Source organism: Nasonia vitripennis, chromosome 2 (genome assembly GCF_009193385.2).
Source record: "Nasonia vitripennis strain AsymCx chromosome 2, Nvit_psr_1.1, whole genome shotgun sequence".
NCBI classification, from domain to species: domain Eukaryota; kingdom Metazoa; phylum Arthropoda; class Insecta; order Hymenoptera; family Pteromalidae; genus Nasonia; species Nasonia vitripennis.
Window position 1 is genome coordinate 4,111,340 of NC_045758.1, and position 16,535 is coordinate 4,127,874.

General features: G+C 44.9%; 1 protein-coding gene across 15 annotated transcripts in view; it reads left to right on the forward strand.

Moving 5' to 3' along the window:
- LOC100120812 (venom metalloproteinase 3-like) overlaps window positions 1-16,535 on the forward strand; it is a 77,632-nt gene that overhangs the window by 41,506 nt on the left and 19,591 nt on the right. For 9 of the 15 annotated variants that reach the window (XM_008211383.4, XM_032597141.1, XM_032597138.1 and 6 more), the window contains one exon: window positions 13,010-13,107. In XM_008211383.4, coding sequence (XP_008209605.1) covers window positions 13,012-13,107 — 96 coding nt within the window. In that variant the 5' untranslated portion in view covers window positions 13,010-13,011. Of the gene's footprint in view, window positions 1-7,204; window positions 7,475-8,766; window positions 9,178-11,897; window positions 12,042-13,009; window positions 13,108-16,535 lie in introns of those variants that run through there. The other 6 variants (XM_032597140.1, XM_032597135.1, XM_001604364.6 and 3 more) reach the window with 4 other exon arrangements.

Consider the following 16,535-nt stretch of genomic DNA (forward strand, 5'->3'; position numbering starts at 1 on the left):
GACGATGACGAGTGCCTGATCTACGTGAGCGATCGCACGCGGAGATGGGGAATAATTTTGTCGCTTTCTGTAGAAAGAAGTGAGAAGATCACCAAACCACACGTCGACCAGAGGCGACATCGCATTAGCAGCTCACGGCCTTGTTTCTTCCATATTTCTCGCTCGTCGCGCTAAAATTTTCTCGATCTCAGGCGTCGTCATTACCCTGACACACAAAGCGCCCATGAGAATCCCGCGCGCGAAATTGTCGCCGTCGTCGTCGTCGTCTCGTGTGGCCACTATGATGTCCGCGGCGCGACACACATTCGCGGTAATCCGCTCAGTAGCTATAGTCTCCTCGCAACGAGATCATTACTGTACAGACGCGAAAAAGAAAGCCTCGCGTGCTCGAGAAGTTTAATTGTTGATGGAGTGTCTGTTTTAGGCTCGTTGATTTCAATTTGGCGCGCCGCGGACGGTGTGAAAAGAAATCTGCGGTGTGAGAAGTCGAAGTGCTTTTTGCGGTGATGAAACTCAGCAGGTGATTTTTTTTTGTGAATAATTCATGAACATCGTTGGTGTGTGTTTTATTGAATTCAACCCATTTTTTCCTGGTACAATAAACTTTCTTGAGAAAGATGCTGTACTTGAGGAAAGATCGAGGGGAAGATGTTGACGGCCTCCGAAGATATGCTCGGACTTGTTTACTGCAAATTTGGCAGTTATAAAGTTTTATTAATTAGGTAAATGCGTTGAAAGTTCCTTATAGGTCGTCGTACCGTCCGGTAAGTTACTACTTAAACTTTATACGCTCCAAGTAGTAAGAGTCTACCTGCACTCGACTGTCGGTCAAAATCAAGCTAATCAGCCGATAAACTTCTCCAACGACCTCATCACGCTTTTTACTAACTACATTATAATAAAGTACACATTTTATCTCTAATAAAATTACCGGCATCACGACCCACAAACTCAAAAGGCTTATAACTATCGATCTAAAATTAGCCACAAACATTTTCAACCAGAATCTAAGAAATCGCAATCAAACTCGTTCGCCGAATTGCCCAATCCCAACGAAAACCGACAGAACAGCGCTTGAGTTCGAGGCGCGAAAGAATAGCGCGCAAACTCTAAATTAAAACGTTATCTCTCCGGGGGCGTCGCGAGCGAGCGTATACCTGTTTCTTATCCGCTCTCAGCGTGTTTTCCGCGCGCGTGTAGACTCTCTCGAGATTGCATGGGAACTCGCGGCGCGAGTTTCCGTCGCGAACTAACTTACGACAGAAGGAGAGGCGGCGCGGGGGAGGGAAAAAAGGACGAAAACTCGCTGACCTATTAAACGGGATAGTAGCAAAATGTATACGTGTACAGTTAAAAACTTTTGAATTACGAAGCGCTTTGCTTGCCACTAGGGGAAAGAGAGATTCGAGAGGTGTACGAGGATATAGGATTACGTTTTCGTAGTTAGTCTGCTTCGAATTTGCGTTATAGCGTGCGGTTTATCCGATAGCGCTTTACGGACACGGGCCTCATTGTTAATGAGTCATCGAGCAAGTTTGATTCGCCTGCGAGCACTTTCACTTGCGAGATTTTTTCGGTTCGGAAGGACCTCGTTATAATTTTACTCTGCGCTTGTCTTGACACTTTTATGGCATCTCCAGCGGCGTCTCATTATTCCAGCAACTAATCAACCGGCAGAAAAAACCACACTATTTTTGCACTCGACGAAGACCATACATCAATGAACGTATAGCAGTGCTTCTTATTATAATACACATATTTTCAAACGTCAGCTAGACAGCATCACCTTGTGCCAGATTGAAGCTCCGCGTGAGAATGTGTATCGCAGCTGCGCATCGATTAATGCCATTTTTTCGTTTCATGCTAATCCAACGTGAACATAACTGCAGCGATGATTTTGTTACCAACATGTAGAACAGTCTTACGTAAACGTATAGGCCACTGCAGCGAAGGTCCCATTGTAATCGTTGAGAATTAATGCAACGTCGCCGGTACGATATTCTCTTCTTACGATGATTACGCAACGCATACGCCAAGCGTCGCGGGATAATTACAATTCGCCCTTTTGAAAAAGCGGCGCGTGTTCGTTGGTGAAAACTCGGGGTCGTTTCATTAAAATGGAAAATTAAGCGAACATTCACTGTGACGGCAAAACAAATCGTGCATGAAATTGCGCATAACAGAATTAATAAACAGCCAGCTGCGCGCTGGGCATATTTTCTTAACACACCGACGTGGCGTTGAGTCTAGTCCAAGGGGAAGAATCGGGCTTTCTAAGATGCTAATCTCTCGCTAAAATTAACGCAATATAAGAAGTCGAATTTAGAAATCGATGTACAGTAAAATCCGCAATTTATATAGAATTAATAAGAAACACTGTACAAATAGTTTCAATTACCCCCATAGCAAAACGCACATCATAAATTTATCGAAGCAAACACGTAAGATTTAAACTCTCCACGCAAAGTTCACTTTCAACCGAGCGAAACCGCACATACACACACACGCACACACACACACACACAGTGTATCCTAAGCACACATTCCATCACATCTCCATCACATGCACACAACAGGCTGTAGTCGCAACTCTCGCGCACAAATCAAAAGTACCTAAATTAAACGAAAATTAAGATCGACTCGGAAGAGTATAAACCGCGCGAGAAGCTGATATGCGGTAAATTGCACACATACTCGCGGTGTGTAGGTAGCTCAAACCGATAACCGCGCGCGCGCGCGCATACATAACAGTCGGATAGCTCATACACACCGATCATACGTAATTATTGCCATTACACGCGGTTGCAGCTTCTTCGCTTTCTCCCGAACAAAGTCGAGCGATGCAAATTCAGCCGCGAGCCTATAGTGCGCTCCCGTAGATTTGTAATGTCGCGGATCACTTTCGGTTATACAATGCTAATTACGCCGCTGTTTCGTGTGCGCTTATTATTATACGTTTAAGTGCGTAGGTGAACATTATAACTGCGGCGCAGGTTTTCGACGATAAATCTGGGATATCTTACAGGCTAATTGGTGGACGTTCGTTGCGATGTTTACTCGGCAGTGCGTGATATGAATTTCGCGCGGGAGTCGTGTGACACACGGTGACATTGGGTCGCGAAAAAATGGCGAAACTCAGCCTCGGATTCACACACGACGAAATCCCGCCCGTCAATTGCGCAAATGTATATTGAAGCGTTCGCCCGTATGTTTTTCAATACCGCCCCTCGTGTGCACTTTCTAAGCTCGCTTTAATTATGAATTCATTACTCGCAACCCGATTCCTGCCGTGATTTATACGCGGATGTTAAAGCGAGCCCGATAATTAAATTAGCCATCAGCGAAAAGCTCACTTTTTTCATCAACATTCACAGCGTGTATCGTGCCCGAGAGCTTTATACTCGCTCGTTAAAACCCGCGAAATTTCTAAATCACCGTCGCACCGCTAGAATTTGCATTTTCTCTCCGTTTCCGCCGTTCATCCGTCAGTCCGTCATAATTATTTGCCCCGATGCTATAGGAAATTCAATTATAAAGCGATCCCTCTCTCTCTCTCTCTCTGGTGCTGCGCAGCGTGGACGAAAAAAAATCCGCTGCTGCAGTAGCGCACGAATTTGGAGAAACAAAATTACACACGCACGCATCGGGTCGAGAGCTTTGCCTAATTAATTCCCCGCCGCGCAGTGCGCATTATCCCCGATCCATTATCGAGCAACCTAATTTCCGCGTGTGCAGGCGCACGTAATACACCACCGCGCGCGGAAAAAAAGAGGGACAATCACTCATAATCGTATTATACGCGCAGAGGCGCATGAGAACCGCGCGCGCGCGCGCGCGCAACGAATCAATTACATGCATCCGACGTAGATCGAAAACTGGAGCAGCGATTTCAAAAAGGACTGTTCGAAAACACTCGGCTGTACAGCGTACACGTTCTTATTTTTCGACTGTACGTTGTATAGGATCTCGATTCAACTCCGATGTAGCCTTGGTTTCAATCGTCCGCCTCGATACACTCTCGCACTCGGTCAGCTGCAAGCGCTTACCAACGTTCCGTTTTGCTGTACAGCTGCTTATCGGTCCGCGAGACTTTTCGCAATCTGCGGCCTCATGCGAGCGAATGAGCTGTGCGCGGCTCGCCTTGCCGCCCCCTTTTTCTTGCAAGAAAGAGAGCGAATACCTGAGCAACGAAATACGCTATTCGCTCGTAGTCGGTATTCGATTGAATTCGGCTACGGCGGGGAATAATTGTTCAGGGCTTCTTCTGCGGGAGATTCGGTTTCGCGAGCGAGATTACCGAGGGAGATGCGCCAGTCAATCTTCGTTTGTGTAATGCAGTGCGGGGGAGTTGTGTAAATTGGGTCAGCCGAATTTTTGCTGATCGTGGGATACGGTTCTTGAAGCTCTTCTAGTGCACTGATGGATGGATCTTTTCCACTGAAATAATTAACGATCGGTAATTAATATTCAAAACGATTACATCTCTATAACCCATAATATGACCGGTACTAACATAATGCCGATAAAGCATTGAAGGTAGCAGTAATGAAGCCGTAATGCTGACATTTACCCATCATCAACGATTACGTAAGACGCTATTACAAATCGATAATATATTATACACTCGAATGAAATCCAATCCGCGATTTACCCATAAAAAACAGGGTTCTAAACTATTATTAGAAAAAATCATGTCACACCGACCTCTTTCCCCAAGACCTTATCTTATACAGCCACGCCAACTGACCTCTATGGCCATCTCTAAATATATATCGACAACATAATCAAGCGCTAATCAACGATAAAACTCGCGGATGCATCTCGGGGTTGGCGCAAGGCGAGCGTTACCTCGCGCGCGCGCATCCCGTATAATTATGAATCGACCTGTCGATTTATCCTTCGGTGATGAATGAGTTTCTAATCTGCCTGCGATAATGGAATTTTCATGAGGCGCGCTCGCAAGATTCTCAAAGGATGCGTGCGGCTGCGGCCAGTATGGCGCGTAACGGTATTCGAGAATATCTAATTCTTCAGTGATGTTTGCGGTTAATCGTTTTAATTCGTCGGGTTTGATATAAGTGCAACGATGATGTTGTAAAACGTAAGGTACGGATCTTCGAACTCAGACAAAGAATGCGCGAGAATTCCAGCATTCATCGAGCAGTTATACACAGCGAGTAATAATTCAATTCGATTATCCGGCGCGCGCGCGCGCGAGCGAAGGAAATTGAGTTCCGCTATTTCGCAACGAGGCGCGTATAATAGGAGAACGGAAAAATCGCCGGCAATAACAAATGTCAATTACGCGAGAGTCGCTGACGTTTACAAGCTCATAAATTCACAGTACGCCGGACCGTTGCTGAACCGTGTTTTAATTGACGCCGATTAATAAAGCTGTTTAGTTGCGTTAGGAATTATCCCTCTCCGTGTGCGTGTGCCGTCTTCGTTCTACGACGAGGAGGATGTACTCTCGCGATTACATAGGTGAGTTACGCGCACGCGAGAGACTTATTGTTTTTTGATTCATGGACTCTGGGATCAGTTTTCAAAGGATACGCGCATGCGCTCCGAATTATAATTTCAAGCTCCATTGTGCGCCTTTTTTACGATTTAGCGTGACGCGCGCATGCGCGCATTATGCATGTGGAAGAGAATCGGCGTGTAATTAAGCGCGGAATTAATAGCATGCAAATAAAGCTTTCAAAGTGTAATTGGCTGGCTTTGTCAGTTCCTCGTGCATTTGAGAATTTCGAGTTCGTTCTTTCACTTAACGATTATCTCTGCGTTTCACTTGCAACACGATCTTTTACCACACTGCGTCACCCGGCGAAGCATAATAGTAATTTTCAAAAATTAATCCGCGCAGGCACGAATTTAGAAAGTAAAAGCAGTGATTCAGCACAAATTTAATAAAAAAAACACACACACAAAGACGTCACCCAAAACTTTCTTCTCCCGATTAATCGAGTTACGCAACGAGTGCGCGCGCGCGGGGGCGTCGGAAAATCGAAAGAACGCGAGCAGAAACGAACCGACGGGAAGGAAAACAATTAGCGCATTATTTTCGCTCGCACTTTCCTCAGAGCGGAAGTAAGCGGCGCATCTCTTTCTCTCTCTTGCGGAAGCGTCGCGCGATCGAGCGTAAATGCCTGTGTATAGGCGCACTGCACTTAAGTTTCGTTTCTTTCTCTCCGCGTTTTCAGTCGGCGAGCAAAATCGCGTGTGCGTTTGAGATGACAATGGGCACGACGAAGGTCGACTTTCGATTATGCGCGAGTTTATCGTGGACATATAACGTCTGCATCGCCGTCGTCGAGAGTTTATGTTTACGCGGATAGCGCGTTACGTTCCAAGGATTATAACGATCGGCGCGCCTGTAGCATTGAATTCATTAAAATTAGAGCTGATTATGATAATTAGTGTGCAGCAGGTTCCCAAGTCGTAATTGATCTTTACTGCGTGCTACGCGTCGTAGAAAAACGCATCTCTCTCTATGACGGAATAATGCGACGCGTGTGTGACGTTCTAGAGTGAGAATTTAAGCTTGCACGTGTTCTACCTAGGGATTTTCGAAAAGCGAAGCGCACACGATCGTGTTTTCTATGAGAAAGTTCACTAATGAACTTCAAGACCGGTCCGCGCGATGATCCGCATTAATATATCGTTAACAGCTCGCTTTTCCATTGGCTAAACCAGTATGCGTTTAGCTTTCCCAAAAAGAGCCTCCGTATACTTACTAACTAAACCTCCTCCAATCCCCGTGGAGTATAGGCATATTTTATCATACATCGCAATTATCTCTCGAATCACAGGCTCACTCCTCTGTACACACAAGCGCTAATTCCAAGTCTCCATAAGTCGTCGAGTTACATAAGCCGTCGATTTTCGTCCTTAGAGCGAATATAGCAATTTATTAAGCGTAAAGCGCTAATCCGACCGTGTCGGCAGATTCATTACACATACGCTTGCAGAGACGAGCCTTATAACATACACACGCGTACTTTTTATCAGCTGCGTCGATACCAATTAGAGATACGCGTGCCCGTGCGCATCTGTTATAGGCACACGTATACACAAACATACCCGCAGCTTTGCCGCGGTATGCGTGCATATATGAGAATCGAACCGCCCGCTCGTTCTCAATTACGTCAGACGCGCGGCGATAGAGTAGAGCTGGCGCGCTTATGGCTATATACAAGCTTTTACTCGGAGCTGCGGAGTCGCAAGGATAGTAGCTTATAGACAAGTCGAGCGCGATATATCGTGAGAATTTTTCATTGATTGACGTAGCTCTCGCCGCCAGTGTGCTGCAGTGTCCGTGTGCAGTTGTTTTCCGTGCGCGTGCCAGTCAATGTCCACGAGTGTCCTTTGGATGATTATATCGAGTTGTATATAATTATTGTCTGAGGTATGCGGAGCACAATGCCTCTCGGGAAATTTGAAATCGGCGAAATTATGTAAAGGCTGTTCAGAGGTAAAGTATAAATTGGAAAATCGAAATCAAAAGTCCGATAGCAGCTGTGCGCGAAATAGTTGACCCGAGTATTGCGCGCGCACGCACAAGAAAAATTATAATAGAACCGACGAAATGCCGCGTGGATATAACGCAACTGTCGCGCTTGTTTAAATTCTTTCCTAAGATTCGACAGCTCGATACAGACTTTCCCGATTATAATTGGCCGCACGCATTTTATACCATTTCCGTGTGTAACCAGGCCTCGGCTTATTATGCAGAAATTACTCACTTTCCGTAGGGCATACAAGACAATGCAACTCCTGGTCATAACCATTATTACAACCGAGTCGAAGGTTACACTCTCTCTCGTCGACACAGCACACCTCTAAATCACTCGCAAACTTCCTCACGCCAGCGACAAACAAAAAAAATAAATAAACAGTGGAAATACACTCGCCGAGCGCAGCAGCTGGCCACCGGAACGTTTACAGTAGCGGCTTTCGCGTCTCGGAGATTCGGTTAACGGGTGAAAAGCGATTATATGCACCGGTAATGCTGCCGCGCTCTCCGTAGCCGGACGTTCGCGCTTACACAATTGGGGCCGTTATGTAAGCCCGCGATAAATTTTAGCTGCCCGGACAATCGCGATTGTTCCTTGCAAATTGATTTTCACTTTTTTCCCCCCCGTTCATGCCTCGGGGATCGCGATTCGATGAAAAATCCAGTCCGATAGTAGTGTCTCTCGGATGTAAATTTGGCAACTTTTGCCCCGGGGCCAGCTTCTCTCCGCGCGCGTGTACAAACATAATTAAGTTATTAGCGCTTTCGATTATTTCTCTATTAATGCGCGGGAGAAACTCGGACGATCGGCTGCGTTTCGCCATCTCGCCTTCTTTTTTTCCTGCTCGATGCGGAGGCGATAGTCGAGTTTACGAGTTGATTACGCCGACGATAAGTGTGGAATATTTCGTTGTATGCAGTGTAAAAAGTACAATCATTACATGCACGAATATCGAGCTTCGATCTCTCCATCACGCTTCGTTTTCGGTCCCACTTTCAAAATCGAACTTCATCACAATTCCGCAATGGCAAATGCACAAGCCATTAATCTATCTCTTCTCGGCATCGACTCGAGACGCACATCAGGTGTGCACAAAGCCGATCCATCATCTTCTCCCGACGCGATATCCCACTCCACTTTAAACTCCTGGCGACCCCTCGCGACCCCGGTATCACGTTTTTCTCTCTCTCTCTCCCACACAGCTGCAGGTAGATACCACCTCTCCGATCGTCTTTGCTCTTTCTCTGCCGGTCGTGTCTCTCTCCCGCCCGGTGCAGCGAGTCAGTCTCTCTAACCTTCCAGCGCACTGCGTTACAGCAGTCGTATAGTCAGCTGAAAGCGCGCGCGCGGAGAACACAGTCGCGCGCGCCTCGTGTGCCTATACCCGCGAATTTTCGCGCGCTCGCGCGCTGCAGCGGATGAACGTTTTAATTCGATGCAATTAAACTTTCTTTCCGGGATCGACTGCTGCTACCACTGCCGCTGCGCTTCTGTCTCTTGCGTGCGCGAGCGCGAGCGGCTTTCGTGCGCGTGAGTGCATGAAGAGAGGAGAATATAAGTCAAGCCATACTCGTATATTTTCATTTGTCGGCTGTTTTGCAAGAGGCGAGAGTGCGAGAGAGTGTCAGGCATGCATGAGGTCTGCTGCAGCCACGTGAAGGTTAGTTTCGAGCGCCGGTTCACGATTTCGATTCCTGTGTGCGAGCGAGCGCTCTACTATACGACGACTTTTCTTGCCGCTTATCTCTGTGTGCAGCGTTAGACACTCTGTGTTTGCTTTGGATTTTTTAAGCCTGGGATGGTGGAGAAATTCGTTGTATAAGCTGGGAGCTGAGTTACGGTTTCCAGGCTTGTTTTCCCTGGGTTGCAGAATTTATTTTTGAAACATTTGCAATCGCCCATAGGATAAACGGTGGTTATGGCGTTTTAAATCATCTGCGAGACGTGGTAAGGAGTTTCCGAAGTGAATGAGAGACGCTGTTACGGGTGACATAAACATCGCCGGGAGATAAAAAGTTTTTCAGTTATGCTGGGATATTTCTAACTGTAGAAGTATTAAAATCACTCTTTATTACTTTATACCTAATGGCCATCTGTCATTTTCAAATCTGCAGTGCTGTTATTTTTAACAGCCATAATTATTATCACCGGAAAGAAGATTAGATGTTACCAGTTGTACAATGATATTTCCTCGTTCATTAAACGTCATACACACATGTTTAACTACGATCCGTTTATTATACTCAAAGAAATTTATATTTTTACTAATCAATTCGAACGTGCAATTTAAATACAGTTTTTGCTTAGACACTGTGCCTAGCGAACCGTATTCGATCAAAGATACGATCGCGATCGAAAGCTCAACCGATTTCCCCAGTGATTAACCCTCATGGCGCATTGTCTTTCTCGATAGGTTTTTGACCGGAACGATCGATTCAAATCGAAGATTAGATCACTCGCGCTAAATGAAATCGGTCAATATACACGCAGCGCACAGCTTTCTACATCGAACCGCACAGGTCGAAACGCTAGCAGTTCGAGCGTGAAAAATTTAATTAATAGGATTTTCGAGCGACAACTTTCTCTTCTAGTGACCCAATGAAAATTAGAGTTAGAGGATTAAATTTCTCGAGAAAAAAATTGTCAAATCAGCATTACCTTTCGTATCTGGCATCCCCCATTGTTTCCAATCCACTCCATCGACGTCTGGCTACGTTACGAAGCTGCTGCTATTCGATCGGGTGTGACAAAAAACTTACGCAACCTCAAGGTTTTTCGCATTCATCCGAGAACGATCAGCTTTAATCATTAGCGATCGCTAAACTTCTCTTGGTTTTTCTTTTGTCTCTTTACTGGATAGCGCAATGCTAGATATGCAAGCGCGCAAGAGAGGAAGAGAAAAAAACACGAGGAAATATTGCTCGTTCTTCATTAGTCAAAGTTCGATAGCTTAATTCACTTCCTGTTATAAAAAGCTTCCCAATTAGTTTGTCACTTCGATCTATTGGAAATTGACGATGACTGTGTAAGGTCATTTTTTCTTCGTGGTTCTTAATTCAGAAAACGAAATTGTAATTGCAGTTCGATTACGATTCGGATCTAATCAAACAAATCATTTTTCAAAGATTAAGCATTGTTCGGCTTCCGAAAACTACTGCGTGTCATTTTTTACGAAGATTTCGGTTCGAAGGCCAATTTAAAAAAAAATCGCGTGATTTTTTCATAATCGTAAACGTCCACACTTAGCGCTGGAAAATACCAATCACAACAAAGAGCGTATAAAAATAGCATCCAATAAAAAAAAAATCTTTAAAAAGGCTTGACTGACGAATGATTCATCTGACAACACACACTCAAATTACCCTTTAAGAAGTGCCCATCACAAAGAAGCCATAAGCACCTATCCAGACGATATAATCCGTGAGAAGCTTCCTAAAAGAGAGCCGCAAAAAAAGCGAATGCTTGTAACACCGCCCACCCAGCGATAGACTGGGACAGTTACAACTCAATCGGCCTCATAACGAATTCAAATCACCGAGACGGCTCGTAAAACTTTTTCTTTTATCCGCGTCCCGAGACAATGGAATATCTCGAAAAGCCATCTGGAGAGACACGAGATGTATAATAGAGAAAGAAAGAGACAGATTTAAGTCGGCATCATCTCGAAAAGCAGGAAGAGCTCGAACCTTGAACGCCGACGACTCGCCACCGCAGCTATAGCACGTGTCGCTGCTCTCTTCCTTCTTCTGCTGCGCCGGCGGGCCCATTAACGCGTCATTACAATTAGCGGGACATTAACGCGCGCACAGCTCGCTAAACAATGACGCCGCCGATAAATTGCCCTCGCGTGCATCGGCCGCTTCGTCTGACGAATCGCGCGAACGGTGCAGGCATTATGGATTGTTACGCGAACGTGTATACGTACTCGGCTATATGGTCGAGGATTCTGCGTAGGAGAGAGAGACCTGCGTGCGCCGCCGCGGTTATTGTTGCTATAAGAGGTTTAACGAAGCGACTGCTCGACGGTTGGAACGTTGGTTAATGGGTTCGGAGTTAGTTGGTCAATTCGGTTGAGATCACCTGGTCTAATGACTTTTGTGGAGTTGGGCACATTAGGCGGAGAAAAAAGAACCACGAGTCTGATGGTGTGCGAGGATGTGGAATCGTGCCGAGACACGAGCTCTCATAGTAAACGTGATATCGAACAGCTTTGGACTGGCTTGATCTCCCCCCACCACTGCGACTTATCGGCTCTCTAATAGTTTCCGGCTAGCAAAGATAGGTGGCGCATGGACACTTTTTCCATGGGAAATACGTTTCCTCCGTCACAATTTGCGCAGCGCTGAGGTTATATAGCAGCGTCCCACCAATGTCAAAACTGCCTTCTTCTACTTACTGTATAGGCTGCTCATGCTATTACATCACGTCATCGTGGCTATAGTTTAGATATATGTTTAAATGTTCTTATTTTTCAATAAAAGAAGATTTCCGTGTGAATATATTAATTGAATCAAAGTAAAGCCCGTGAGTTTATATTTTGCAATAAGTTTGCATGAATTCATGTATTCCAAATTAATACAATCACATTTTTACGAATCATTAAAATTTTGCGTCTTGCGCTGCACGTTTCGTAAAAGTAACTAATTGAGCAGACGCGGAAGTAAGATTCATACGCATTATTCACACACGCTGGATTTGTATTCCCAGGAAATTGCATTTCTTAACAGCCCATTATTTACCTAATGAAGAAATAAACGAAATTAACAACAATTTTCGCTAGAGACGATCAAAAAAATTCGTAATTTATATAATTTGCGGCATGTATTATCAGGATGATTTCAGTGATTTCGAATACTCTGAGTATTGGTCTAAATAAGACACTTCCGTGTCGTGGTCGTGCCTAAAAATGAAAGTAAAATTCTTTCTATCATTTGTTTTGAAAATATGAGCCGGCCACGTCGCCGATTTGGTCCGTGGGCATTAAATTGAATAGCGGATTTAACACATTGAGATTCGCGAAATGTTCGCGCCATTATAATGCCCGCGGGGTTATGCCTCGTAAAACTTTATAGAATAGATAGTCTCCATAGGCATTAATAACTGCCAGGTCACACGAGTGCGATTTCCTATACGTTCGAGTGCGTTAATAAAGAATGTACGTCGAAGCAATAGCTTATTTTCGGTTATTTATTGTTTGCCTTACAATATGCGTCTTACATAACCACCCACACGAAGATCCTCATCTTCATGATTCATTCACAGAAATTTCAATGACTATACCAGCAGCTTATTTCGTAGCTCTGAATAAACGTCGATAACTGAATAGCGGTACTACTTACAGTTCGTAAATAGCCGTGACCGCTGATTGTGACCGAAAAATGGTTGCATTCCCAGTTCCTCTCTTGTCGATTGCTATGCATAAATTACGCCAAAATTTAGTAAAATCCATGGCGAAATGTACTAATCTGCTATTTCCCTTTGTTTGTTCGCAGCGATGTGGCGCAACCCACCAGGAATTCTCATCTGCAAAATGATTCGCGTCCTCGTCTTCCTGTGCATGGCGATCCTACCCTTCGCAAGATGCAGCAAGGTAAGCTATTTATCGCTACGATCATTAGAATAATTCCACGCGTTAATTACACCTACTTGGCAACGAGATTATCCCGGATCTATGAGAATGCATAACTTCTTTTATGAAAAAAAAAAAAAAAAAAAATGCATAAATCCACACCTGTTTGTAATACGATTATTTTAATTCCGAATAAAATTATAATTACGAATAAAAGCATCAAAGATCGTTTGTAATTTGCGTGCGTATATAGCACTCGCTATAATCGATTCAGAATATCGTGCGTCGAAGGAAACGATTTTTAAATGCACTGATTCCTGAATATTCATAACTGATAGCGAGCCGAGATAGAGAGATTATTGATTGTCATAACGGTTTTATGAATATAAAATTAAATTTTCCTCGACTGTAGGCAAATTACTCCCGATTATCCTGTGAATCCGCAACGATCGTTTCTTACGAAACCGCGCTATTCGCGAAAATTAATCTCTTGTCATCGCTCGGTCAAAATGGAACTCGCATCGATACGTTAAGTTTGGGATGAAAAAGCTCCTCGAAATTTTCGCAAGATCTTCATCCATCCTCTCTCGCCTATAATCCCTGGTAAAAAACGCTGGTCCATAGATACACGTCGGCCGACGAAAATTTCATCCATACAACCCGTTTATTACATAAATTCAATGAACCGGTTCGCGCACGACGTTATTTATCATCGTTAATCCCTGGCGCGCTGTATGCCGTACCTCTACACGCACACACATACACGTTTCTCAATCTACTGCAGCGTCGGGAGCGACAACAATCTAACGTGCCGGCCGTGTAAAATTCAATTTCTCTCGCTTCGCGCCCGCAATTCCTTTGTTACGCTCCGAGAGATGGCTCTCGACAGCCTAATCAGGAAAAATGCAAAGCAGCCGATCTGCGCTTGTCGCGCGAGAGCGACGATTAAGATAATTCACGCGCATCCAACTATGTGTATGTGTGTGTCGATGTGTATAGTCGTCTGTCAGCGAAGCGATCGATCTCACCTATGTCTTTCCATCGCGTCTTTTTGTTCTAACGGACGAGCCCGTGTGTCGAGACGTGCAGTCTGCGAGACAATGTGAAATTTGTGCTTCGCATAAATCTTGGAAATTGCTTTTCACTCTGCTCGGCTTTGTATGCTGATGTGTGTTGTGAATTTTATCGGAGATGTCGTGGCTATGCCTTAATAAACGTTTATTGCGCGCGATAAATCTAACTTTTCGAACGATAGTCTATCCCAACCCAGTCCGAGTGGCAGGTCGAATGTATCGTGGAGGTGTCACAAGTGGATACATCCATGTTGGGTCAGACGCGCCTTGAAAAGCAAAAGTGTGAGAGGCACCACGAGATACACAGTCGGTGATAAGGAGAAAGAGAACACAGCCGAAAAAAGGCCCACGCGAAGCCGTTACACGGCGAATCGCGCGTCGCAGGTGCGAAACAATGGGCCTGAAGCATACACACACACACATACTCGGCTTCTCTTTCGAGCTTGGGATCGCTTTCTCGCGCTCGGCTTTATTTATCGCGCAGCCGTGATCGAGTTCCGCGGCAGCGCTGCAGCGCAGCGACGTAACTCTCGCGCGTGAAAGTGATCGACCTTAGAGCTGTCCGCGATCTCGCCCGGATGAGAACCGCCTGCACTGCAACGAGAGGGAAAAGCCGCTGCGGTGTTGTACGTGTACGGATACTTTTGCGAGCTGCTGCCGTATCGAAGAGAGTATATTACGTCGAATGAGTTATTGGGTACTTTGGCCGAGCGAGCTTTTCAGAGGCTCTATGCCCGGTCGCGACGTTTAGGCTGATGGGAACTTTGCTCCGCGCCGCAGACACGGGAGTTATTATTGTGCAGTGGGAGAGGTGAAAAATTTGCTAAACGGAGGTTCGAGAGAAGGAGCCGAGGTTGTTTGAAAATGAGAGCGATACGGCGAGCGTATAGAGAGGATTTTTTTTTAAAGAAGCTTTAACGAGATCTGGTCTTGGTCGTGGCTTGAGAAATGCTCGTATATGGGATAGACTGAATAGGTAATAAAAGCCGCTGTTAGAGGTATGCTGAAATTCTGGATTATTAGAGAAGAATTTCAGTTGCTCTAATGGGCTGGATTCAAAGCCAAGGGCAATTCGTTTAAGAACCGTTTACGTCTGTGCAAGCTTCTGTGCTGAGAGGGAAAACGTATTCGTATATGCGGATTTTCCACTTCATTCGTTCGTTCATGTGGATTAATTTTAATTGGCACGATATTTTGCAAGATATTACGAGTAAAATTAGTATATTAAAGAAGATACTTTAAAGTGATTTCGGTGACATCAAACGCTCCTATCCATATAAATAGCCCGTTGTAACTACTTAGGCGTTAGAGAATTTATGAAGCCCCCTTAATTGAATGAATAATTAAAAGGTAATAGGCATAACACGTGACGTCTCGTCCCGTCATAACAACAACACACATGTCGACAAACCAATCACTTACGTCGCTAATGAATCTCGAAATTTGATTGGGCGATTTGCATATTCCAAGATTTTCCACGAAACCCATAAATCTCCTTCTATCATATAGCCTGACCGCTCCAGGATCAAATCAATAATTCCGATGATCCGATAATAATCCGATTCATCTTCTCGCTCGTGTGTCTATACCAGTTCAAAGAGTTCCCATCGCCTTCATTAGCATCCCCAGCTCGGTATATAAGCAACCTATTTCAATTATAAGTTTACACTCAAAAGGCGCACATACGCACGCGCAAATAGAGCCAAAAAGATCAACTCACATCCCCGCGTCGTGTTATTTACGACTTTGAATTCGGCGGCGGTTTATCGATTTCCGGTAATAAGATTCCGCTGGTTAGGCAGACTAAATGCCGAATCCAGTCTCGTGCAATGTTGCAGCAGCAGAGCCGAGTATACACGTCGGCGTATTGTGCGAAATCGAAATCGCGCTAAATGCGCTGCTGCAGTCACAAAGGATCAATGCCGTCTTTTGGGTCAATGGCGCGCTTGCGTATAGACGCCAGAGCTGGTTTAACTCTCTGTGAGCTGACTTTTCTGCGGTTGCGATTCTTTTTTTCTTTTTCTCTCTCTCTCTCTCTCTCTCTCTCTCTCGGCGGGCTGTGCGTTGGGCATGTGTACAGGTGAATGGGAAAATCCTGGCGGCTGAGAGTCATTAGCGTCGTTTAGCGTTCGTTATGTTATTTCGAAAATGGGTTGCCGAGATTTTAGTTTACGAAGTGGTATAATTACGAGCTTTGGTATTTTCGAAAATGCCTTTTTTTCTATTTTGAAAAAAAATTGTTGAGGTTTATTGCGCAGTTAAAAGTACAGGATGTTTAAAAAGAATAAATCAATTTGCTCACATTACTCTGTAGGTACAAGGAAAAATCAATCAGCGCTTACTCGTGTAATCCGTGCGGCATTACGCAAGGTTAAT